Below are 26,547 nucleotides of genomic sequence, written 5' to 3' on the forward strand. Positions count from 1 at the left end.
ATACAGTAATACAGGTCACCGTATACATAACACACACATACATACAGTAATACAGGTCACCATATACATAACACACAGACATACATACAGTAATACAGGTCACCGTATACATAACACACAGACATACATACAGTAATACAGGTCACCGTATACATAACACACAGGCATACATACAGTAATACAGGTCACCGTATACATAACACACAGACATACATACAGTAATACAGGTCACCGTAAACATAACACACACATACATACAGTAATACAGGTCACCGTATACATAACACACAGACATACATACAGTAATACAGGTCACCGTATACATAACACACAGACATACATACAGTAATACAGGTCACCGTATACATAACACACAGACATACATACAGTAATACAGGTCACCGTATACATAACACACAGGCATACATACAGTAATACAGGTCACCGTATACATAACACACAGGCATACACACAGTAATACAGGTCACCGTATACATAACACACACATACATACAGTAATACAGGTCACCGTATACATAACACACAGACATACATACAGTAATACAGGTCACCGTATACATAACACACAGACATACATACAGTAATACAGGTCACCGTATACATAACACACAGACATACATACAGTAATACAGGTCACCGTATACATAACACACAGACATACACACAGTAATACAGGTCACCGTATACATAACACACAGGCATACATACAGTAATACAGGTCACCGTATACATAACACACAGACATACATACAGTAATACAGGTCACCGTATACATAACACACACATACATACAGTAATACAGGTCACCGTACACATAACACACAGACATACATACAGTAATACAGGTCACCGTATACATAACACACAGGCATACATACAGTAATACAGGTCACCGTATACATAACACACAGACATACATACAGTAATACAGGTCACCGTATACATAACACACAGACATACATACAGTAATACAGGTCACCGTACACATAACACACAGGCATACATACAGTAATACAGGTCACCGTACACATAACACACAGACATACATACAGTAATACAGGTCACCGTATACATAACACACAGACATACATACAGTAATACAGGTCACCGTACACATAACACACAGACATACATACAGTAATACAGGTCACCGTATACATAACACACAGACATACATACAGTAATACAGGTCACCGTATACATAACACACAGACATACATACAGTAATACAGGTCACCGTATACATAACACACAGACATACATACAGTAATACAGGTCACCGTACACATAACACACAGACATACATACAGTAATACAGGTCACCGTACACATAACACACAGACATACATACAGTAATACAGGTCACCGTATACATAACACACAGGCATACACACAGTAATACAGGTCACCGTATACATAACACACAGGCATACACACAGTAATACAGGTCACCGTATACATAACACACAGACATACATACAGTAATACAGGTCACCGTATACATAACACACAGACATACATACAGTAATACAGGTCACCGTACACATAACACACAGACATACATACAGTAATACAGGTCACCGTATACATAACACACAGGCATACATACAGTAATACATGTCACCGTATACATAACACACAGACATACATACAGTAATACAGGTCACCGTACACATAACACACAGACATACACACAGTAATACAGGTCACCGTATACATAACACACACATACATACAGTAATACAGGTCACCGTATACATAACACACAGACATACATACAGTAATACAGGTCACCGTACACATAACACACAGACATACACACAGTAATACAGGTCACCGTATACATAACACACACATACATACAGTAATACAGGTCACCGTATACATAACACACACATACATACAGTAATACAGGTCACCGTATACATAACACAGACATACATACAGTAATACAGGTCACCGTATACATAACACACAGACATACATACAGTAATACAGGTCACCGTATACATAACACACAGACATACATACAGTAATACAGGTCACCGTATACATAACACACAGACATACATACAGTAATACAGGTCACCGTATACATAACACACAGGCATACATACAGTAATACAGGTCACCGTATACATAACACACAGGCATACATACAGTAATACAGGTCACCGTATACATAACACACAGGCATACATACAGTAATACAGGTCACCGTACACATAACACACAGACATACATACAGTAATACAGGTCACCGTACACATAACACACAGGCATACATACAGTAATACAGGTCACCGTATACATAACACACAGACATACATACAGTAATACAGGTCACCGTACACATAACACACAGACATACACACAGTAATACAGGTCACCGTATACATAACACACACATACATACAGTAATACAGGTCACCGTATACATAACACACAGACATACATACAGTAATACAGGTCACCGTATACATAACACACAGACATACATACAGTAATACAGGTCACCGTACACATAACACACAGACATACATACAGTAATACAGGTCACCGTACACATAACACACAGACATACACACAGTAATACAGGTCACCGTATACATAACACACACATACATACAGTAATACAGGTCACCGTATACATAACACACAGACATACATACAGTAATACAGGTCACCGTATACATAACACACAGACATACATACAGTAATACAGGTCACCGTATACATAACACACAGGCATACATACAGTAATACAGGTCACCGTATACATAACACACAGACATACATACAGTAATACAGGTCACCGTACACATAACACACAGACATACATACAGTAATACAGGTCACCGTATACATAACACACACATACATACAGTAATACAGGTCACCGTATACATAACACACAGACATACATACAGTAATACAGGTCACCGTACACATAACACACAGGCATACATACAGTAATACAGGTCACCGTACACATAACACACAGACATACATACAGTAATACATGTTCTGTGTGTGGAGAAAGGATTCACTGACCATTTGCATCCATGATTGTTATGTTCGTGGTTATTATCTTTATTTTTCTTAAAAGATTTTACGTAGAGCAGCATATTCCGTTGCGCTTTACAAATGGAAATAACATTAATAGAACCAAACTAGGTAATAACTGACAGACATAAAGGTAAGAGGGCCCTGCTCGCAAGCTTACAATCTATAGGGAAATAGGCATTGATACGTGCTACAAATCGCAAATTGCTCCAGCCCGATTGCAGATGTTCTTGGTGAGCTGTATGATCCAGTCACACAGGAATGTTGGCAGAGGGTTAGGAGGATGTGAAAGTGAAGAAAGAAAATATGTGAGGTTATGTGAGTACTGTAAGAGGGGATGTAATTAGATAGCTTCCCTATGAAGGTTATATGTGGGCGGTCCTGGAATCTGATAAGCTTGTCTGAAAGAGGTGAGTTTTCAGGGAACGCTTGAATGTTTGGAGACTAGAGGAAAGACTTATTGTGCAAGGTCAGGGCCGGCTCTAGGGGTGTTCGACCAGTGCAGTCGCACAGGGGTGCCACCCATAGAGGGTGCACCCCTCACCAACATCCCGATTTCAGAGGGACAGTAGTGTCCCGCTGTTCCACCTGGTGTTCGACCCCGTTGTCTGAATAGATGCTGCGCACATGCGCGCGGCATCCATTCAGTGATGGGAGAGGGATGGGGAAAGCTCAGCTAGTGAGGCTACCCCCAGTCTGACGTTATTTGGAGGTATGCCATGTGGGCATGCCTCTAAACGTCACATAGGGGGCTTGGTCTATGGTAATTAGGCCACGCCACCAAGATTGTCCTGTTAATAGCCGGCACAGGGTGCTCCGACCCCTGGAGCCGGCCCTGTGCGTGGTAAGGCATTCCACAGGGTGGGTGCAGACCAAAAAAAGTCCTGTAACCGTGCATGGGAACAAGTAATGTGTGTGGATGAGAGACACAGATCTTGTCGGGTTGGAAGCTAGTTTGAGCTAAGTGAAGAGATGTGTGACTGGACGCTTTTCGCCTAGGCCGTCCCTGGTCACGGGTTAGCACTTTTGGACTCCCACTCACCGTCAGTGACTGCCTGTCACCGACTCCGCCCACTGCGCTGTGGGTGTTTAACAATGCTGCCACCACCAAACTCTACCATCGGTGTTTGGAACCGCTTTTTATGTACAATCAGGCTCCTGCCTCGGCACCTGGAACCGCTTCTGCTGCATATGCGTCGACTAACTGCGGACACACCTCCTGTTTGATGTCGGCTGTTCCCCCCTGATCCCTCGCAATGGACCAGGTCTGCACGGTAGCTGGCAGAGGGCTTGAACTTGGAGACACGGAGCTCTTACCCAGAACAGCAGGAGAACGGAATACGTTTTGGCGCAATTCTGTTGGTCGCAGGATTGAGTCAATTGAAGTAATGGCAAACGTCTTTATTTGCTCAATGTCTTAAAGAAGACTCAACCTTCCGTCTGAAGGGGAATATCACACAGAATCAAACAGCAATTCTCCACAAAGGATTTCCAAAGATGTACCACATACAGGAATCTTATCAGCAGCTCTTCTCCTCATAGAAGTTACAGGGTTGTACACATACTGGGCTCACAGTCCCTCTTTTTATGTCATTCTTACACACAACATCACAGGGGGAAAATCCACCCTGTGTTCCTTCTAGCCAATCATTCTATCTCACAAAACATAAATTAAACAACATATTACATTTCAAAGGAGTCTCTCAATATCCTCCTTCCTAATCCACCAACACAAACTGATTTATCATACATTATACTGTCTCCTATAATGTTGGTATAACATGTCACAGGAAATAGTAAATGACATTCATCCTTATCACTTTGGCATTTCCAACCCTAACACATTCAGCTTTTAGAAGTGGCATCCAAAAGGGTCTCCTTAAAAACAAATTGTCTTTTCAAAAGTAAGTTCTGTACATGTAGTGTTTGGCTATATGACACCTTCACACAGAGACCTTCCAGCCAGAGGTCACTGACCACAACAGGTCTTCCTATCCATCAGACCTCCTGCTAGTTTCTGCAGACACAGAGGCAGGTCATGTCATATTCAAAAAGTGCATTTAAAACCAGTTTACATGTAAACCATATAGTGCATAGCCTATTAAATATACGTTGCTTCATGCACTAATGCATTGCAGCAATACATATATACTTTAATACAGTTTATTATAAACCATGTGCAGTGTGCTTTTACACTGTCCTTTTAAAAATGGCGCAATGGCATGAGGGATAATCCCCTCAATGCCTTAGCAGGCATTTTAATCACGTGTGGTCGGCTTCCGGCCACAAGATGTATTTTGGTTTGGTTAATAGCTTTATATGTGAGTGTAAGTAGTTTATATTGAATACATTAGAAGACCGGCAGCCAATGGAGGGACTGACAGAGGGGATCAGCAGATGAAGACCGTTTGGTGAGGAAGATCAGCCTCGCAGCTGCATTCATTATGGATTGTAGTATCAAGAGCCTGTTTTTGGGAGACTTGCAAAAGTCAATGCAGGAAATAATGAGATTATGGATTATAGTTTTTGCAGTGTCTTGGGTATAATTAGATCCACTCTCCTCCTCCAGACAGCTCATATACCTGACTAATTAGACGACTAATGAGATCTTTATACTTTAAGTTGTCAGCTTGAAAAATTCAAATTGTGTATAAAGTCACTTATCTGATAATGCTGACTTTGTGGATGGACTGGTAATATATTCTACAATGTAAAATGTTCTAGATTGTGTATAAAGTCACTTATCTGATTATGCTGACTTTGTGGATGGACTGGTAATATATTCTACAATGTAAAAGGTTCTAGATTGTGTATAAAGTCACTTATCTGATAATGCTGACTTTGTGGATGGACTGGTAATATATTCTACAATGTAAAATGTTCTAGATTGTGTATAAAGTCACTTATCTGATAATGCTGACTTTGTGGATGGACTGGTAATATATTCTACAATGTAAAATGTTCTAGATTGAGTATAAAGTCACTTATCTGATAATGCTGACTTTGTGGATGGACTGGTAATATATTCTACAACGTAAAATGTTCTAGATTGTGTATAAAGTCAGTAATCTGATAATGCTGACTTTGTGGATGGACTGGTAATATATTCTACAATGTAAAAGGTTCTAGATTGTGTATAAAGTCAGTAATCTGATAATGCTGACTTTGTGGATGGACTGGTAATATATTCTACAATGTAAAAGGTTCTAGATTGTGTATAAAGTCAGTAATCTGATAATGCTGACTTTGTGGATGGACTGGTAATATATTCTACAATGTAAAAGGTTCTAGATTGTGTATAAAGTCAGTAATCTGATAATGCTGACTTTGTGGATGGACTGGTAATATATTCTACAATGTAAAATGTTCTAGATTGTGTATAAAGTCACTTATCTGATAATGCTGACTTTGTGGAAGGACTGGTAATATATTCTACAATGTAAAATGTTCTAGATTGAGTATAAAGTCACTTATCTGATAATGCTGACTTTGTGGATGGACTGGTAATATATTCTACAATGTAAAAGGTTCTAGATTGTGTATAAAGTCACTCATCTGATAATGCTGACTTTGTGGAAGGACTGGTAATATATTCTACAATGTAAAAGGTTCTAGATTGTGTATAAAGTCACTAATCTGATAATGCTGACTTTGTGGATGGACTGGTAATATATTCTACAATGTAAAATGTTCTAGATTGTGTATAAAGTCACTTATCTGATAATGCTGACTTTGTGGATGGACTGGTAATATATTCTACAATGTAAAAGGTTCTAGATTGTGTATAAAGTCACTTATCTGATAATGCTGACTTTGTGGATGGACTGGTAATATATTCTACAATGTAAAATGTTCTAGATTGTGTATAAAGTCACTTATCTGATAATGCTGACTTTGTGGATGGACTGGTAATATATTCTACAATGTAAAATGTTCTAGATTGTGTATAAAGTCACTCATCTGATAATGCTGACTTTGTGGATGGACTGGTAATATATTCTACAACGTAAAAGGTTCTAGATTGTGTATAAAGTCACTCATCTGATAATGCTGACTTTGTGGATGGACTGGTAATATATTCTACAATGTAAAAGGTTCTAGATTGTGTATAAAGTCACTCATCTGATTATGCTGACTTTGTGGATGGACTGGTAATATATTCTACAACGTAAAAGGTTCTAGATTGTGTATAAAGTCAGTAATCTGATAATGCTGACTTTGTGGAAGGACTGGTAATATATTCTACAATGTAAAAGGTTCTAGATTGTGTATAAAGTCAGTAATCTGATAATGCTGACTTTGTGGATGGACTGGTAATATATTCTACAACGTAAAAGGTTCTAGATTGTGTATAAAGTCACTCATCTGATAATGCTGACTTTGTGGAAGGACTGTTAATATATTCTACAATGTAAAATGTTCTAGATTGTGTATAAAGTCACTTATCTGATAATGCTGACTTTGTGGAAGGACTGGTAATATATTCTACAAGGTAAAAGGTTCTAGATTGTGTATAAAGTCACTTATCTGATAATGCTGACTTTGTGGAAGGACTGGTAATATATTCTACAAGGTAAAAGGTTCTAGATTGTGTATAAAGTCACTTATCTGATAATGCTGACTTTGTGGATGGACTGGTAATATATTCTACAATGTAAAAGGTTCTAGATTGAGTATAAAGTCACTTATCTGATAATGCTGACTTTGTGGATGGACTGGTAATATATTCTACAATGTAAAAGGTTCTAGATTGAGTATAAAGTCACTCATCTGATAATGCTGACTTTGTGGAAGGACTGGTAATATATTCTACAATGTAAAATGTTCTAGATTGTGTATTAAGTCACTCATCTGATAATGCTGACTTTGTGGAAGGACTGGTAATATATTCTACAATGTAAAATGTTCTAGATTGTGTATTAAGTCACTTATCTGATAATGCTGACTTTGTGGAAGGACTGGTAATATATTCTACAATGTAAAAGGTTCTAGATTGTGAATAACAATGAATGCTTTGTACAAAGATATTGTGGGAAACTGTAAAGCTGGGTACACAATGAGCGTTGTTGAACGACAATCAGACATGGCCGATTTCCACGCTCCCGTGGTCGCTTGCGATATGGTCCGGTCAGCCGCGATGCACAGCCAGCCATATGATATCGTATACGGCGCTGTGCGTAATAATGAAGGACAGAAGGACTGATCGCTTTGTCCTTCATGACATCGCTGTAATGTGTACCGGACATGTAGGGTTTCCCTGGACATTGGCACGATTGCTGATCGCTCACATGTGTACCCGGCATAAGCCTCATTATTGCAATGTGCAACGTCAGCTATATACTAGCCTACTGAGCCCCCAATATTTACTAGCTAACAAGGAACATAGGAAACCACAACAACGACAAAAAGGCAGACACACAACTGTTCAAAGTCATAATTATAAAAGGTTCCAGGCATTTATAGTAAAATGTATTTCTCTTCAAAGCAAAAAGCTTACACAGAGCTTCTAACAGTAATGTATATGTTACGTCTCAATTCCCTGAGGGTTTGTGAGACGCCAAAGCCCATTATTACGGTTACACTGAGGTAGTGGTGATTGCTGTACGCTGACCATTACTGTATATCCAACACATTTACCTTTAAACGTTGAAATGACCTCAAACTGGGTTCCCAAGGAAAGCGCAGTGGAGTCAGCACGATCCGCAGCCAAAATATACAGCTCTTCTGTGCTCGCACATTTCACTACGGAATATCTGCAATAATAGCAGGAACCAAATGTAACAAGAAAGACTCATTATTTTACCAGTTTAAATATATGAATAACATTACACTGCAGCTGGGAGTATACGTATAGTAGGGATGAGAGTATATACACATAGGATCTGTTATACCATTACACTACAGCTGGGAATATACGTATAGTAGGGATGAGAGTATATACACATAGGGTCTGTTATACCATTACACTACAGCTGGGAGTATACGTATAGTAGGGATGAGAATATATACACATAGGGTCTGTTATACCATTACACTACAGCTGGGAATATACGTATAGTAGGGATGAGAATATATACACATAGGGTCTGTTATACCATTACACTACAGCTGGGAGTATACGTATAGTAGGGATGAGAGTATATACACAGAGGGTCTGTTATACCATTACACTACAGCTGGGAATATACGTATAGTAGGGATGAGAATATATACACATAGGGTCTGTTATACCATTACACTACAGCTGGGAATATACGTATAGTAGGGATGAGAATATATACACATAGGGTCTGTTATACCATTACACTACAGCTGGGAGTATACGTATAGTAGGGATGAGAATATATACACATAGGGTCTGTTATACCATTACACTACAGCTGGGAATATACGTATAGTAGGGATGAGAATATATACACATAGGGTCTGTTATACCATTACACTACAGCTGGGAGTATACGTATAGTAGGGATGAGAATATATACACAGAGGGCCTGTTATACCATTACACTACAGCTGGGAATATACGTATAGTAGGGATGAGAATATATACACATAGGGTCTGTTATACCATTACACTACAGCTGGGAATATACGTATAGTAGGGATGAGAATATATACACATAGGGCCTGTTATACCATTACAGTACAGCTGGGAGTATACGTATAGTAGGGATGAGAATATATACACAGAGGGACTGTTATACCATTACACTACAGCTGGGAGTATACGTATAGTAGGGATGAGAAAATATACACAGAGGGTCTGTTATACCATTACACTACAGCTGGGAATATACGTATAGTAGGGATGAGAATATATACACATAGGGCCTGTTATACCATTAACCTACAGCTGGGAATATACGTATAGTAGGGATGAGAATATATACACATAGGGCCTGTTATACCATTACACTACAGCTGGGAGTATACGTATAGTAGGGATGAGAATATATACACAGAGGGCCTGTTATACCATTACACTACAGCTGGGAATATACGTATAGTAGGGATGAGAATATATACACATAGGGTCTGTTATACCATTACACTACAGCTGGGAGTATACGTATAGAAGGGATGAGAATATATACAGATAGGGTCTGTTATACCATTACACTACAGCTGGGAGTATACGTATAGTAGGGATGAGAATATATACACAGAGGGCCTGTTATACCATTACACTTCAGCTGGGAATATACGTATAGTAGGGATGAGAATATATACACATAGGGTCTGTTATACCATTACACTACAGCTGGGAGTATACGTATAGAAGGGATGAGAATATATACAGATAGGGTCTGTTATACCATTACACTACAGCTGGGAGTATACGTATAGTAGGGATGAGAATATATACACATAGGGCCTGTTATACCATTACACTACAGCTGGGAATATACGTATAGTAGGGATGAGAATGACAGAGTAAATGTGGAGCTCTGTACGGGAACATTGTGTATATTACATTGATAGCAGTAAATAAGAAGAATGACAGCAGTAAATAAGAAGAATGACAGCAGTAAATAAGAAGAATGACAGCAGTAAATAAGAAGAATGACAGCAGTAAATAAGAAGAATGACAGCAGTAAATATGAAGAATGACAGCAGTAAATATGAAGAATGACAGCAGTAAATAAGAAGAATGACAGCAGTAAATAAGAAGAATGACAGCAGTAAATAAGAAGAATGACAGCAGTAAATAAGAAGAATGACAACAGTAACTAAGAAGAATGACAGCAGTAAATAAGAAGGACAGCAGTAAATAAGAAGAATGACAGCAGTAAATAAGAAGAATGACAGCAGTAAATAAGAAGAATAACAGCAGTAAATAAGAAGAATGACAGCAGTAAATAAGAAGAATGACAGCAGTAAATAAGAAGAATGACAGCAGAAACTAAGAAGAATGACAGCAGTAAATAAGAAGAATGACAGCAGTAAATAAGAAGAATGACAGCAGTAAATAAGAAGAATGACAGCAGTAAATAAGAAGAATGACAGCAGTAACTAAGAAGAATGACAGCAGTAACTAAGAATGACAGCAGTAAATAAGAAGAATGACAGTAGTAAATAAGAAGAATGACAGCAGTAAATAAGAAGAATGACAGCAGTAAATAAGAAGAATGACAGCAGAAACTAAGAAGAATGACAGCAGTAAATAAGGACAGCAGTAAATAAGAAGAATGACAGCAGTAAATAAGAAGAATGACAGCAGTAAATAAGAAGAATGACAGCAGTAAATAAGAAGAATGACAGCAGTAACTAAGAAGAATGACAGCAGTAAATAAGAAGAATGACAGCAGTAACTAAGAAGAATGACAGCAGTAACTAAGAAGAATGACAGCAGTAACTAAGAAGAATGACAGCAGTAACTAAGAAGAATGACAGCAGTAACTAAGAAGAATGACAGCAGTAAATAAGAAGAATGACAGCAGTAAATAAGAAGAATGACAGCAGTAAATAAGAAGGACAGCAGTAAATAAGAAGAATGACAGCAGTAAATAAGAAGAATGACAGCAGTAAATAAGAAGAATGACAGCAGTAAATAAGAAGAATGACAGCAGTAAATAAGGACAGCAGTAAATAAGAAGAATGACAGCAGTAAATAAGAAGAATGACAGCAGTAAATAAGAAGAATGACAGCAGTAAATAAGAAGAATGACAGCAGTAAATAAGAAGAATGACAGCAGTAAATAAGAAGAATGACAGCAGCAAATAAGAAGAATGACAGCAGCAAATAAGAAGAATGACAGCAGCAAATAAGAAGAATGACAGCAGTAAATAAGAAGGACAGCAGTAACTAAGAAGGACAGCAGTAACTAAGAAGAATGACAGCAGTAAATAAGAAGAAGGACAGCAGTAAATAAGAAGAAGGACAGCAGTAAGTAAGAAGAATGACAGCAGTAAATAAGAAGAATGACAGCAGTAAATAAGAAGAATGACAGCAGTAAATAAGAAGAATGACAGCAGTAACTAAGAAGAATTACAGCAGTAACTAAGAAGAATGACGGCAGTAACTAAGAAGAATGACGGCAGTAAATAAGAAGAATGACGGCAGTAAATAAGAAGAATGACAGCAGTAACTAAGAATGACAGCAGTAAATAAGAATGACAGCAGTAAATAAGAAGAATGACAGCAGTAAGTAAGAAGAATGACAGCAGTAAATAAGAAGAATGACAGCAGTAAGTCAGAAGAATGACAGCACTAAATAAGAAGAATGACAGCAGTAAATAAGGACAGCACTAAATAAGAAGAATGACAGCAGTAAATAAGAAGAATGACAGCAGTAAATAAGAAGAATGACAGCAGTAAATAAGGACAGCAGTAAATAAGAAGAATGACAGCAGTAAATAAGAAGAATGACAGCAGTAAATAAGAAGAATGACAGCAGTAAATAAGAAGAATGACAGCAGTAAATAAGAAGAATGACAGCAGTAAATAAGAAGAATGACAGCAGTAAATAAGGACAGCAGTAAATAAGAAGAATGACAGCAGTAAGTAAGAAGAATGACAGCAGTAAATAAGAAGAATGACAGCAGTAAATAAGAATGACAGCAGTAAATAAGAAGAATGACAGCAGTAAATAAGAAGAATGACAGCAGTAAATAAGAAGAATGACAGCAGTAACTAAGAAGAATGACAGCAGTAAATAAGAAGAATGACAGCAGTAAATAAGAAGGACAGCAGTAAATAAGAAGAATGACAGCAGTAACTAAGAAGGACAGCAGTAAATAAGAAGAATGACAGCAGTAAATAAGAATGACAGCAGTAACTAAGAAGAATGACAGCAGTAACTAAGAAGAATGACAGCAGTAACTAAGAAGAATGACAGCAGTAACTAAGAAGAATGACAGCAGTAAATAAGAAGAATGACAGCAGTAAATAAGAATGATAGCAGTAAATAAGAATGATAGCAGTAAATAAGAAGAATGACAGCAGTAAATAAGAAGAATGACAGCAGTAAATAAGAAGAATGACAGCAGTAAATAAGAAGAATGACAGCAGTAAATAAGAAGAATGACAGCAGTAAATAAGAAGAATGACAGCAGTAACTAAGAAGAATGACAGCAGTAAATAAGAAGAATGACAGCAGTAAATAAGGACAGCAGTAAATAAGAAGAATGACAGCAGTAAATAAGAAGAATGACAGCAGTAAATAAGAAGAATGACAGCAGTAAATAAGAAGAATGACAGCAGTAAATAAGAAGAATGACAGCAGTAAATAAGAAGAATGACAGCAGTAAATAAGGACAGCAGTAAATAAGAAGAATGACAGCAGTAAGTAAGAAGAATGACAGCAGTAAATAAGAAGAATGACAGCAGTAAATAAGAATGACAGCAGTAACTAAGAAGAATGACAGCAGTAACTAAGAAGAATGACAGCAGTAACTAAGAAGAATGACAGCAGTAACTAAGAAGAATGACAGCAGTAAATAAGAAGAATGACAGCAGTAAATAAGAATGATAGCAGTAAATAAGAATGATAGCAGTAAATAAGAAGAATGACAGCAGTAAATAAGAAGAATGACAGCAGTAAATAAGAAGAATGACAGCAGTAAATAAGAAGAATGACAGCAGTAAATAAGAAGAATGACAGCAGTAAATAAGAAGAATGACAGCAGTAACTAAGAAGAATGACAGCAGTAAATAAGAAGAATGACAGCAGTAAATAAGAAGAATGACAGCAGTAAATAAGGACAGCAGTAAATAAGAAGAATGACAGCAGTAAATAAGAAGAATGACAGCAGTAAATAAGAAGAATGACAGCAGTAAATAAGAAGAATGACAGCAGTAAATAAGAAGAATGACAGCAGTAAATAAGAAGAATGACAGCAGTAAATAAGGACAGCAGTAAATAAGAAGAATGACAGCAGTAAGTAAGAAGAATGACAGCAGTAAATAAGAAGAATGACAGCAGTAAATAAGAATGACAGCAGTAAATAAGAAGAATGACAGCAGTAAATAAGAAGAATGGCAGTAAATAAGAAGAATGACAGCAGTAAATAAGAAGAATGACAGCAGTAACTAAGAAGAATGACAGCAGTAACTAAGAAGAATGACAGCAGTAAATAAGAAGAATGACAGCAGTAAATAAAAATGACAGCAGTAACTAAGAAGAATGACAGCAGTAAATATGAAGAATGACAGCAGTAAATAAGAAGAATGACAGCAGTAAATAAGAAGAATGACAGCAGTAAATAAGAATGACAGCAGTAAATAAGAATGACAGCAGTAAATAAGAAGAATGACAGCAGTAACTAAGAAGAATGACAGCAGTAAATAAGAATGACAGCAGTAAATAAGAAGAATGACAGCAGTAACTAAGAAGAATGATAGCAGTAACTAAGAAGAATGACAGCAGTAACTAAGAAGAATGATAGCAGTAACTAAGAAGAATGACAGCAGTAACGAAGAATGACAGCAGTAACTAAGAAGAATGACAGCAGTAAATAAGAAGAATGACAGCAGTAAATAAGAAGAATGATAGCAGTAAATAAGAAGAATGACAGCAGTAACTAAGAAGAATGACAGCAGTAAATAAGAAGAATGACAGCAGTAAGTAAGAAGAATGACAGCAGTAAATAAGGACAGCAGTAAATAAGAAGAATGACAGCAGTAAATAAGAAGAATGACAGCAGTAAATAAGAAGAATGACAGCAGTAAATAAGAAGAATGACAGCAGTAAATAAGAATGACAGCAGTAAATAAGAAGAATGACAGCAGTAAATAAGAAGAATGACAGCAGTAAATAAGAAGAATGACATCAGTAAATAAGAAGAATGACAGCAGTAAATAAGGACAGCAGTAAATAAGAAGAATGACAGCAGTAAATAAGAATGACAGCAGTAAATAAAAAGAATGACAGCAGTAAATAAGAAGAATGACAGCAGTAAATAAGAAGAATGACAGCAGTAAATAAGGACAGCACTAAATAAGAAGAATGACAGCAGTAAGTAAGAAGAATGACAGCAGTAAATAAGAAGAATGACAGCAGTAAATAAGAAGAATGACAGCAGTAAATAAGGACAGCACTAAATAAGAAGAATGACAGCAGTAAATAAGAAGAATGACAGCAGTAAATAAGAAGAATGACAGCAGTAAATAAGAAGAATGACAGCAGTAAATAAGGACAGCAGTAAATAAGAAGAATGACAGCAGTAAATAAGAAGAATGACAGCAGTAAATAAGAAGAATGACAGCAGTAAATAAGAAGAATGACAGCAGTAAATAAGGACAGCAGTAAATAAGAAGAATGACAGCAGTAAGTAAGAAGAATGACAGCAGTAAATAAGAAGAATGACAGCAGTAAATAAGAAGAATGACAGCAGTAAATAAGAATGACAGCAGTAAATAAGAAGAATGACAGCAGTAAATAAGAATGACAGCAGTAACTAAGAAGAATGACAGCAGTAACTAAGAAGAATGACAGCAGTAACTAAGAAGAATGACAGCAGTAACTAAGAAGAATGACAGCAGTAACTAAGGACAGCAGTAAATAAGAAGAATGACAGCAGTAAATAAGAAGAATGAAGGCAGTAAATAAGAAGAATGACAGCAGTAACTAAGAAGAATGACAGCAGTAACTAAGAAGAATGACAGCAGTAACTAAGAAGAATGACAGCAGTAACTAAGAAGAATGACAGCAGTAACTAAGAAGAATGACAGCAGTAACTAAGAAGAATGACAGAAGTAAATAAGAAGAATGACAGAAGTAAATAAGAATGACAGAAGTAAATAAGAAGAATGACAGCAGTAAATAAGAAGAATGACAGCAGTAAATAAGGACAGCAGTAAATAAGGACAGCAGTAAATAAGAAGAAGGACAGCAGTAAATAAGAAGGACAGTAGTAAATAAGAAGGACAGTAGTAAATAAGAAGGACAGTAGTAAATAAGAAGAATGACAGCAGTAAATAAGAAGAATGACAGCAGTAAATAAGAAGAATGACAGCAGTAAATAAGAAGAATGACAGCAGTAAATAAGAAGAAAGACAGCAGTAAATAAGAAGAATGACAGCAGTAAATAAGAAGAATGACAGCAGTAAGTAAGAAGAATGACAGCAGTAAATAAGAAGAATGACAGCAGTAAATAAGTAGAATGACAGCAGTAACTAAGAAGAATGACAGCAGTAAATAAGAAGAATGACAGCAGTAAATAAGAAGGACAGCAGTAAATAAGAATGACAGCAGTAACTAAGAAGAATGACAGCAGTAACTAAGAAGAATGACAGCAGTAACTAAGAAGAATGATAGCAGTAACTAAGAAGAATGACAGCAGTAAATAAGAAGAATGACAGCAGTAACTAAGAAGAATGACAGCAGTAAATAAGAAGAATGACAGCAGTAAATAAGAAGAATGATAGCAGTAAATAAGAAGAATGATAGCAGTAACTAAGAAGAATGACAGCAGTAAATAAGAAGAATGACAGCAGTAAGTAAGAAGAATGACAGCAGTAAATAAGGACAGCAGTAAATAAGAAGACTGACAGCAGTAAATAAGAAGAATGACAGCAGTAAATAAGAAGAATGACAGCAGTAAATAAGAATGACAGCAGTAAATAAGAAGAAGGACAGCAGTAAATAAGAAGAAGGACAGCAGTAAATAAGAAGAAGGACAGCAGTAAATAAGAAGAATGACAGCAGTAAATAAGAAGAATGACAGCAGTAAATAAGGACAGCAGTAAATAAGAAGAATGACAGCAGTAAATAAGAAGAATGACAGCAGTAAATAAGAAGAATGACAGCAGTAAATAAGGACAGCACTAAATAAGAAGAATGACAGCAGTAAATAAGAAGAATGACAGCAGTAAATAAGAAGAATGACAGCAGTAACTAAGAAGAATGACAGCAGTAACTAAGAAGAATGACAGCAGTAACTAAGAAGAATGACAGCAGTAAATAAGAAGAATGACAGCAGTAAATAAGAAGAATGACAGCAGTAAATAAGAAGAATGACAGCAGTAACTAAGAAGAATGACAGCAGTAAATAAGAAGAATGACAGCAGTAAATAAGAAGAATGACAGCAGTAAATAAGAAGAATGACAGCAGTAACTAAGAAGAATGACAGCAGTAACTAAGAAGAATGACAGCAGTAACTAAGAAGAATGACAGCAGTAAATAAGAAGAATGACAGCAGTAAATAAGAAGAATGACAGCAGTAACTAAGAAGAATGACAGCAGTAAATAAGAAGAATGACAGCAGTAAATAAGAAGAATGACAGCAGTAAATAAGAAGAATGACAGCAGTAACTAAGAAGAATGACAGCAGTAACTAAGAAGAATGACAGCAGTAACTAAGAAGAATGACAGCAGTAAGTAAGAAGAATGACAGCAGTAAATAAGAAGAATGACAGCAGTAAATAAGAAGAATGACAGCAGTAAATAAGAAGAATGACAGCAGTAACTAAGAAGAATGACAGCAGTAAATAAGAATGACAGCAGTAAATAAGAATGACAGCAATAAATAAGAATGACAGCAGTAAATAAGAAGAATGACAGCAGTAAATAAGAAGAATGACAGCAGTAAATAAGAAGAATGACAGCAGTAACTAAGAAGAATGACAGAAGTAAATAAGAAGAATGACAGAAGTAAATAATGACAGAAGTAAATAAGAAGAATGACAGCAGTAAATAAGAAGAATGACAGCAGTAAATAAGAAGGACAGCAGTAAATAAGAAGAAGGACAGCAGTAAATAAGAAGAAGGACAGCAGTAAATAAGAAGGACAGTAGTAAATAAGAAGAATGACAGCAGTAAATAAGAAGAATGACAGCAGTAAATAAGAAGAATGACAGCAGTAAATAAGAAGAATGACAGCAGTAAATAAGAAGAATGACAGCAGTAAATAAGAAGAAAGACAGCAGTAAATAAGAAGAATGACAGCAGTAAATAAGAAGAATGACAGCAGTAAATAAGAAGAATGACAGCAGTAAGTAAGAAGAATGACAGCAGTAAATAAGAAGAATGACAGCAGTAAATAAGAAGAATGACAGCAGTAAATAAGAAGAATGACAGCAGTAAATAAGAAGAATGACAGCAGTAAATAAGAAGAATGACAGCAGTAAATAAGAAGAATGACAGCAGTAAATAAGAAGAATGACAGCAGTAAATAAGAAGAATGACAGCAGTAAATAAGAAGAATGACAGCAGTAAATAAGAAGAATGACAGCAGTAAATAAGAAGAATGACAGCAGTAAATAAGAATGATAGCAGTAACTAAGAAGAATGACAGCAGTAAATAAGAAGAATGACAGCAGTAAATAAGAAGAATGACAGCAGTAAATAAGAATGACAGCAGTAAATAAGAAGAATGACAGCAGTAAATAAGAAGAATGACAGCAGTAAATAAGAAGAATGACAGCAGCAAATAAGAATGATAGCAGTAAATAAGAAGAATGACAGCAGTAAATAAGAAGAATGACAGCAGTAAATAAGAAGAATGACAGCAGTAAATAAGAAGAATGACAGCAGCAAATAAGAATGACAGCAGTAACTAAGAAGAATGACAGCAGTAAATAAGAAGAATGATAGCAGTAACTAAGAAGAATGACAGCAGTAAATAAGAAGAATGACAGCAGTAAATAAGGACAGCAGTAAATAAGAAGAATGACAGCAGTAAATAAGAAGAAGGACAGCAGTAAATAAGAAGAATGACAGCAGTAAATAAGAAGAATGACAGCAGTAAATAAGAATGATAGCAGTAAATAAGAATGATAGCAGTAAATAAGAAGAATGACAGCAGTAAATAAGAATGATAGCAGTAAATAAGAATGATAGCAGTAAAAAAGAATGATAGCAGTAAATAAGAAGAATGACAGCAGTAACTAAGAAGAAGGACAGCAGTAAATAAGAAGAATGACAGCAGTAAATAAGAAGGACAGCAGTAACTAAGAAGAATGACAGCAGTAAATAAGAAGAAGGACAGCAGTAAATAAGAAGAATGACAGCAGTAAATAAGAAGAATGACAGCAGTAAATAAGAAGAATGACAGCAGTAAATAAGAATGATAGCAGTAAATAAGAATGATAGCAGTAAATAAGAAGAATGACAGCAGTAAATAAGAATGATAGCAGTAAATAAGAATGATAGCAGTAAATAAGAATGATAGCAGTAAATAAGAAGAATGACAGCAGTAACTAAGAAGAATGATAGCAGTAAATAAGAAGAATGACAGCAGTAAATAAGAAGGACAGCAGTAACTAAGAAGAATGATAGCAGTAAATAAGAAGGACAGCAGTAACTAAGAAGAAGGACAGCAGTAACTAAGAAGAATGACAGCAGTAAATAAGAAGAATGACAGCAGTAAATAAGAATGATAGCAGTAAATAAGAATGATAGCAGTAAATAAGAAGAATGACAGCAGTAACTAAGAAGAATGACAGCAGTAACTAAGGAGAATGACAGCAGTAAATAAGAAGAATGACAGCAGTAAATAAGAAGAATGACAGCAGTAAATAAGAAGAATGACAGCAGTAAATAAGAATTACAGCAGTAAATAAGAAGAATGACAGCAGTAAATAAGAAGAATGACAGCAGTAACTAAGAAGAATGACAGCAGTAAATAAGAAGAATGACAGCAGTAAATAAGAAGAATGACAGCAGTAACTAAGGACAGCAGTAAATAAGAAGAATGACAGCAGTAACTAAGAAGAATGACAGCAGTAAATAAGAAGAATGACAGCAGTAAATAAGAAGAATGACAGCAGTAAATAAGAAGAATGACAGCAGTAAATAAGAAGAATGACAGCAGCAAATAAGAATGATAGCAGTAAATAAGAAGAATGACAGCAGTAAATAAGAAGAATGACAGCAGTAAATAAGAAGAATGACAGCAGTAAATAAGAAGAATGACAGCAGCAAATAAGAATGACAGCAGTAACTAAGAAGAATGACAGCAGTAAATAAGAAGAATGATAGCAGTAACTAAGAAGAATGACAGCAGTAAATAAGAAGAATGACAGCAGTAAATAAGAAGGACAGCAGTAAATAAGAAGAATGACAGCAGTAAATAAGAAGAAGGACAGCAGTAAATAAGAAGGACAGCAGTAACTAAGAAGAAGGACAGCAGTAACTAAGAAGAATGACAGCAGTAAATAAGAAGAATGACAGCAGTAAATAAGAAGAATGACAGCAGTAAATAAGAATGATAGCAGTAAATAAGAATGATAGCAGTAAATAAGAAGAATGACAGCAGTAACTAAGAAGAATGACAGCAGTAACTAAGAAGAATGACAGCAGTAAATAAGAAGAATGACAGCAGTAAATAAGAAGAATGACAGCAGTAAATAAGAAGAATGACAGCAGTAAGTAAGAAGAATGACAGCAGTAAGTAAGAAGAATGACAGCAGTAAATAAGAAGAATGACAGCAGTAAATAAGAATGACAGCAGTAAATAAGAATGACAGCAGTAAATAAGAAGAATGACAGCAGTAAATAAGAAGAATGACAGCAGTAAATAAGAAGAATGACAGCAGTAAATAAGAAGAATGACAGCAGTAAATAAGAAGAAAGACAGCAGTAAATAAGAAGAATGACAGCAGTAAATAAGAAGAATGACAGCAGTAAGTAAGAAGAATGACAGCAGTAAATAAGAAGAATGACAGCAGTAAATAAGAAGAATGACAGCAGTAACTAAGAAGAATGACAGCAGTAACTAAGAAGAATGACAGCAGTAACTAAGAAGAATGACAGCAGTAACTAAGAAGAATGACAGCAGTAACTAAGAAGAATGACAGCAGTAACTAAGAAGAATGACAGAAGTAAATAAGAAGAATGACAGAAGTAAATAAGAATGACAGAAGTAAATAAGAAGAATGACAGCAGTAAATAAGAAGAATGACAGCAGTAAATAAGGACAGCAGTAAATAAGGACAGCAGTAAATAAGAAGAAGGACAGCAGTAAATAAGAAGGACAGTAGTAAATAAGAAGGACAGTAGTAAATAAGAAGGACAGTAGTAAATAAGAAGAATGACAGCAGTAAATAAGAAGAATGACAGCAGTAAATAAGAAGAATGACAGCAGTAAATAAGAAGAATGACAGCAGTAAATAAGAAGAAAGACAGCAGTAAATAAGAAGAATGACAGCAGTAAATAAGAAGAATGACAGCAGTAAGTAAGAAGAATGACAGCAGTAAATAAGAAGAATGACAGCAGTAAATAAGTAGAATGACAGCAGTAACTAAGAAGAATGACAGCAGTAAATAAGAAGAATGACAGCAGTAAATAAGAAGGACAGCAGTAAATAAGAATGACAGCAGTAACTAAGAAGAATGACAGCAGTAACTAAGAAGAATGACAGCAGTAACTAAGAAGAATGATAGCAGTAACTAAGAAGAATGACAGCAGTAAATAAGAAGAATGACAGCAGTAACTAAGAAGAATGACAGCAGTAAATAAGAAGAATGACAGCAGTAAATAAGAAGAATGATAGCAGTAAATAAGAAGAATGATAGCAGTAACTAAGAAGAATGACAGCAGTAAATAAGAAGAATGACAGCAGTAAGTAAGAAGAATGACAGCAGTAAATAAGGACAGCAGTAAATAAGAAGACTGACAGCAGTAAATAAGAAGAATGACAGCAGTAAATAAGAAGAATGACAGCAGTAAATAAGAATGACAGCAGTAAATAAGAAGAAGGACAGCAGTAAATAAGAAGAAGGACAGCAGTAAATAAGAAGAAGGACAGCAGTAAATAAGAAGAATGACAGCAGTAAATAAGAAGAATGACAGCAGTAAATAAGGACAGCAGTAAATAAGAAGAATGACAGCAGTAAATAAGAAGAATGACAGCAGTAAATAAGAAGAATGACAGCAGTAAATAAGGACAGCACTAAATAAGAAGAATGACAGCAGTAAATAAGAAGAATGACAGCAGTAAATAAGAAGAATGACAGCAGTAACTAAGAAGAATGACAGCAGTAACTAAGAAGAATGACAGCAGTAACTAAGAAGAATGACAGCAGTAAATAAGAAGAATGACAGCAGTAAATAAGAAGAATGACAGCAGTAAATAAGAAGAATGACAGCAGTAACTAAGAAGAATGACAGCAGTAAATAAGAAGAATGACAGCAGTAAATAAGAAGAATGACAGCAGTAAATAAGAAGAATGACAGCAGTAACTAAGAAGAATGACAGCAGTAACTAAGAAGAATGACAGCAGTAACTAAGAAGAATGACAGCAGTAAATAAGAAGAATGACAGCAGTAAATAAGAAGAATGACAGCAGTAACTAAGAAGAATGACAGCAGTAAATAAGAAGAATGACAGCAGTAAATAAGAAGAATGACAGCAGTAAATAAGAAGAATGACAGCAGTAACTAAGAAGAATGACAGCAGTAACTAAGAAGAATGACAGCAGTAACTAAGAAGAATGACAGCAGTAAGTAAGAAGAATGACAGCAGTAAATAAGAAGAATGACAGCAGTAAATAAGAAGAATGACAGCAGTAAATAAGAAGAATGACAGCAGTAACTAAGAAGAATGACAGCAGTAAATAAGAATGACAGCAGTAAATAAGAATGACAGCAATAAATAAGAATGACAGCAGTAAATAAGAAGAATGACAGCAGTAAATAAGAAGAATGACAGCAGTAAATAAGAAGAATGACAGCAGTAACTAAGAAGAATGACAGAAGTAAATAAGAAGAATGACAGAAGTAAATAATGACAGAAGTAAATAAGAAGAATGACAGCAGTAAATAAGAAGAATGACAGCAGTAAATAAGAAGGACAGCAGTAAATAAGAAGAAGGACAGCAGTAAATAAGAAGAAGGACAGCAGTAAATAAGAAGGACAGTAGTAAATAAGAAGAATGACAGCAGTAAATAAGAAGAATGACAGCAGTAAATAAGAAGAATGACAGCAGTAAATAAGAAGAATGACAGCAGTAAATAAGAAGAATGACAGCAGTAAATAAGAAGAAAGACAGCAGTAAATAAGAAGAATGACAGCAGTAAATAAGAAGAATGACAGCAGTAAATAAGAAGAATGACAGCAGTAAGTAAGAAGAATGACAGCAGTAAATAAGAAGAATGACAGCAGTAAATAAGAAGAATGACAGCAGTAAATAAGAAGAATGACAGCAGTAAATAAGAAGAATGACAGCAGTAAATAAGAAGAATGACAGCAGTAAATAAGAAGAATGACAGCAGTAAATAAGAAGAATGACAGCAGTAAATAAGAAGAATGACAGCAGTAAATAAGAAGAATGACAGCAGTAAATAAGAAGAATGACAGCAGTAAATAAGAAGAATGACAGCAGTAAATAAGAATGATAGCAGTAACTAAGAAGAATGACAGCAGTAAATAAGAAGAATGACAGCAGTAAATAAGAAGAATGACAGCAGTAAATAAGAATGACAGCAGTAAATAAGAAGAATGACAGCAGTAAATAAGAAGAATGACAGCAGTAAATAAGAAGAATGACAGCAGCAAATAAGAATGATAGCAGTAAATAAGAAGAATGACAGCAGTAAATAAGAAGAATGACAGCAGTAAATAAGAAGAATGACAGCAGTAAATAAGAAGAATGACAGCAGCAAATAAGAATGACAGCAGTAACTAAGAAGAATGACAGCAGTAAATAAGAAGAATGATAGCAGTAACTAAGAAGAATGACAGCAGTAAATAAGAAGAATGACAGCAGTAAATAAGGACAGCAGTAAATAAGAAGAATGACAGCAGTAAATAAGAAGAAGGACAGCAGTAAATAAGAAGAATGACAGCAGTAAATAAGAAGAATGACAGCAGTAAATAAGAATGATAGCAGTAAATAAGAATGATAGCAGTAAATAAGAAGAATGACAGCAGTAAATAAGAATGATAGCAGTAAATAAGAATGATAGCAGTAAAAAAGAATGATAGCAGTAAATAAGAAGAATGACAGCAGTAACTAAGAAGAAGGACAGCAGTAAATAAGAAGAATGACAGCAGTAAATAAGAAGGACAGCAGTAACTAAGAAGAATGACAGCAGTAAATAAGAAGAAGGACAGCAGTAAATAAGAAGAATGACAGCAGTAAATAAGAAGAATGACAGCAGTAAATAAGAAGAATGACAGCAGTAAATAAGAATGATAGCAGTAAATAAGAATGATAGCAGTAAATAAGAAGAATGACAGCAGTAAATAAGAATGATAGCAGTAAATAAGAATGATAGCAGTAAATAAGAATGATAGCAGTAAATAAGAAGAATGACAGCAGTAACTAAGAAGAATGATAGCAGTAAATAAGAAGAATGACAGCAGTAAATAAGAAGGACAGCAGTAACTAAGAAGAATGATAGCAGTAAATAAGAAGGACAGCAGTAACTAAGAAGAAGGACAGCAGTAACTAAGAAGAATGACAGCAGTAAATAAGAAGAATGACAGCAGTAAATAAGAATGATAGCAGTAAATAAGAATGATAGCAGTAAATAAGAAGAATGACAGCAGTAACTAAGAAGAATGACAGCAGTAACTAAGGAGAATGACAGCAGTAAATAAGAAGAATGACAGCAGTAAATAAGAAGAATGACAGCAGTAAATAAGAAGAATGACAGCAGTAAATAAGAATTACAGCAGTAAATAAGAAGAATGACAGCAGTAAATAAGAAGAATGACAGCAGTAACTAAGAAGAATGACAGCAGTAAATAAGAAGAATGACAGCAGTAAATAAGAAGAATGACAGCAGTAACTAAGGACAGCAGTAAATAAGAAGAATGACAGCAGTAACTAAGAAGAATGACAGCAGTAAATAAGAAGAATGACAGCAGTAAATAAGAAGAATGACAGCAGTAAATAAGAAGAATGACAGCAGTAAATAAGAAGAATGACAGCAGCAAATAAGAATGATAGCAGTAAATAAGAAGAATGACAGCAGTAAATAAGAAGAATGACAGCAGTAAATAAGAAGAATGACAGCAGTAAATAAGAAGAATGACAGCAGCAAATAAGAATGACAGCAGTAACTAAGAAGAATGACAGCAGTAAATAAGAAGAATGATAGCAGTAACTAAGAAGAATGACAGCAGTAAATAAGAAGAATGACAGCAGTAAATAAGAAGGACAGCAGTAAATAAGAAGAATGACAGCAGTAAATAAGAAGAAGGACAGCAGTAAATAAGAAGGACAGCAGTAACTAAGAAGAAGGACAGCAGTAACTAAGAAGAATGACAGCAGTAAATAAGAAGAATGACAGCAGTAAATAAGAAGAATGACAGCAGTAAATAAGAATGATAGCAGTAAATAAGAATGATAGCAGTAAATAAGAAGAATGACAGCAGTAACTAAGAAGAATGACAGCAGTAACTAAGAAGAATGACAGCAGTAAATAAGAAGAATGACAGCAGTAAATAAGAAGAATGACAGCAGTAAATAAGAAGAATGACAGCAGTAAGTAAGAAGAATGACAGCAGTAAGTAAGAAGAATGACAGCAGTAAATAAGAAGAATGACAGCAGTAAATAAGAAGAATGACAGCAGTAAATAAGAATGACAGCAGTAAATAAGAAGAATGACAGCAGTAAATAAGAAGAATGACAGCAGTAAATAAGAAGAATGACAGCAGTAACTAAGAAGAATGACAGCAGTAAATAAGAAGAATGACAGCAGTAAATAAGAAGAATGACAGCAGTAAATAAGAATAATGTGGATGAGTAGGAGAAGTACTAAGACCTACGCTGTGTCCGGCTTGTAGCTGACGGCCTGGTTAGCTGGAATGGTCCATGGCTGAGTTGTCCAAACCAAAGCACTGATCGCTGAGGAGCCATCTACAAATCAAACACATTCATTATTCCCTGAAAGCAAATCAATATCCACCAACATCTTTCCTTCCGGACTGTGCCCCTTCCTGCCTTACCCCGGCAGTCTCCCTGTGCGCCCCTTCCTGCCTTACCCCGGCAGTCTCCCCGTGCGCCCCTTCCTGCCTTACCCCGGCAGTCTCCCCGTGCGCCCCTTCCCGCCTTACCCCGGCAGTCTCCCCGTGCGCCCCTTCCTGCCTTACCCCGGCAGTCTCCCTGTGTGCCCCTTCCTGCCTTACCCCGGCAGTCTCCCTGTGTGCCCCTTCCTGCCTTACCCCGGCAGTCTCCCTGTGTGCCCCTTGCTGCCTTCCCCCGGCAGTCTCCCTGTGTGCCCCTTCCTGCCTTACCCCGGCAGTCTCCCTGCCACCTCTACTGGTCACGCAGCCATCGCTCTGACATGAGCCCCTAATGACGGCATCACAGCACAATGTGGTCACTAACGTCTAAGGTAAAGCACTATCAGGTTCTTTGTGACCCTTCTCTCAGCCACTATGTACCCAGTAGTTTGGTAGCGCTGTCTGCAGACGTCATTACAGGCTATAGGTAACCAGATGACAAGCTGACGGTCCATCATCTCAATGTTCCATGTGCTTTATATGACACCACATTACAGTAACATGAAATATTTATATTAAGTGCCCTCAGGGACCTGCTACAATGTGTTGGGAGTTTTC

At 36.0% G+C, this 26,547-nt stretch overlaps 1 protein-coding gene across 1 annotated transcript in view; it reads right to left on the minus strand.

Moving 5' to 3' along the window:
• Positions 1 to 26,547, minus strand: part of IARS2 (isoleucyl-tRNA synthetase 2, mitochondrial) — a gene marked incomplete at its 5' end in the record, with an annotated part of 211,516 nt that overhangs the window by 167,728 nt on the left and 17,241 nt on the right. The window contains 2 exons of the mRNA XM_088465027.1: positions 8,725 to 8,840; positions 25,753 to 25,843. Coding sequence (XP_088321153.1) covers positions 8,725 to 8,840; positions 25,753 to 25,843 — 207 coding nt within the window. The remainder of the gene's footprint in view (positions 1 to 8,724; positions 8,841 to 25,752; positions 25,844 to 26,547) is intronic.

The sequence above is a fragment of the Taudactylus pleione genome, unplaced genomic scaffold (genome assembly GCF_031769625.1).
Source record: "Taudactylus pleione unplaced genomic scaffold, aTauple2 ptg001804l, whole genome shotgun sequence".
NCBI lineage: Eukaryota > Metazoa > Chordata > Amphibia > Anura > Myobatrachidae > Taudactylus > Taudactylus pleione.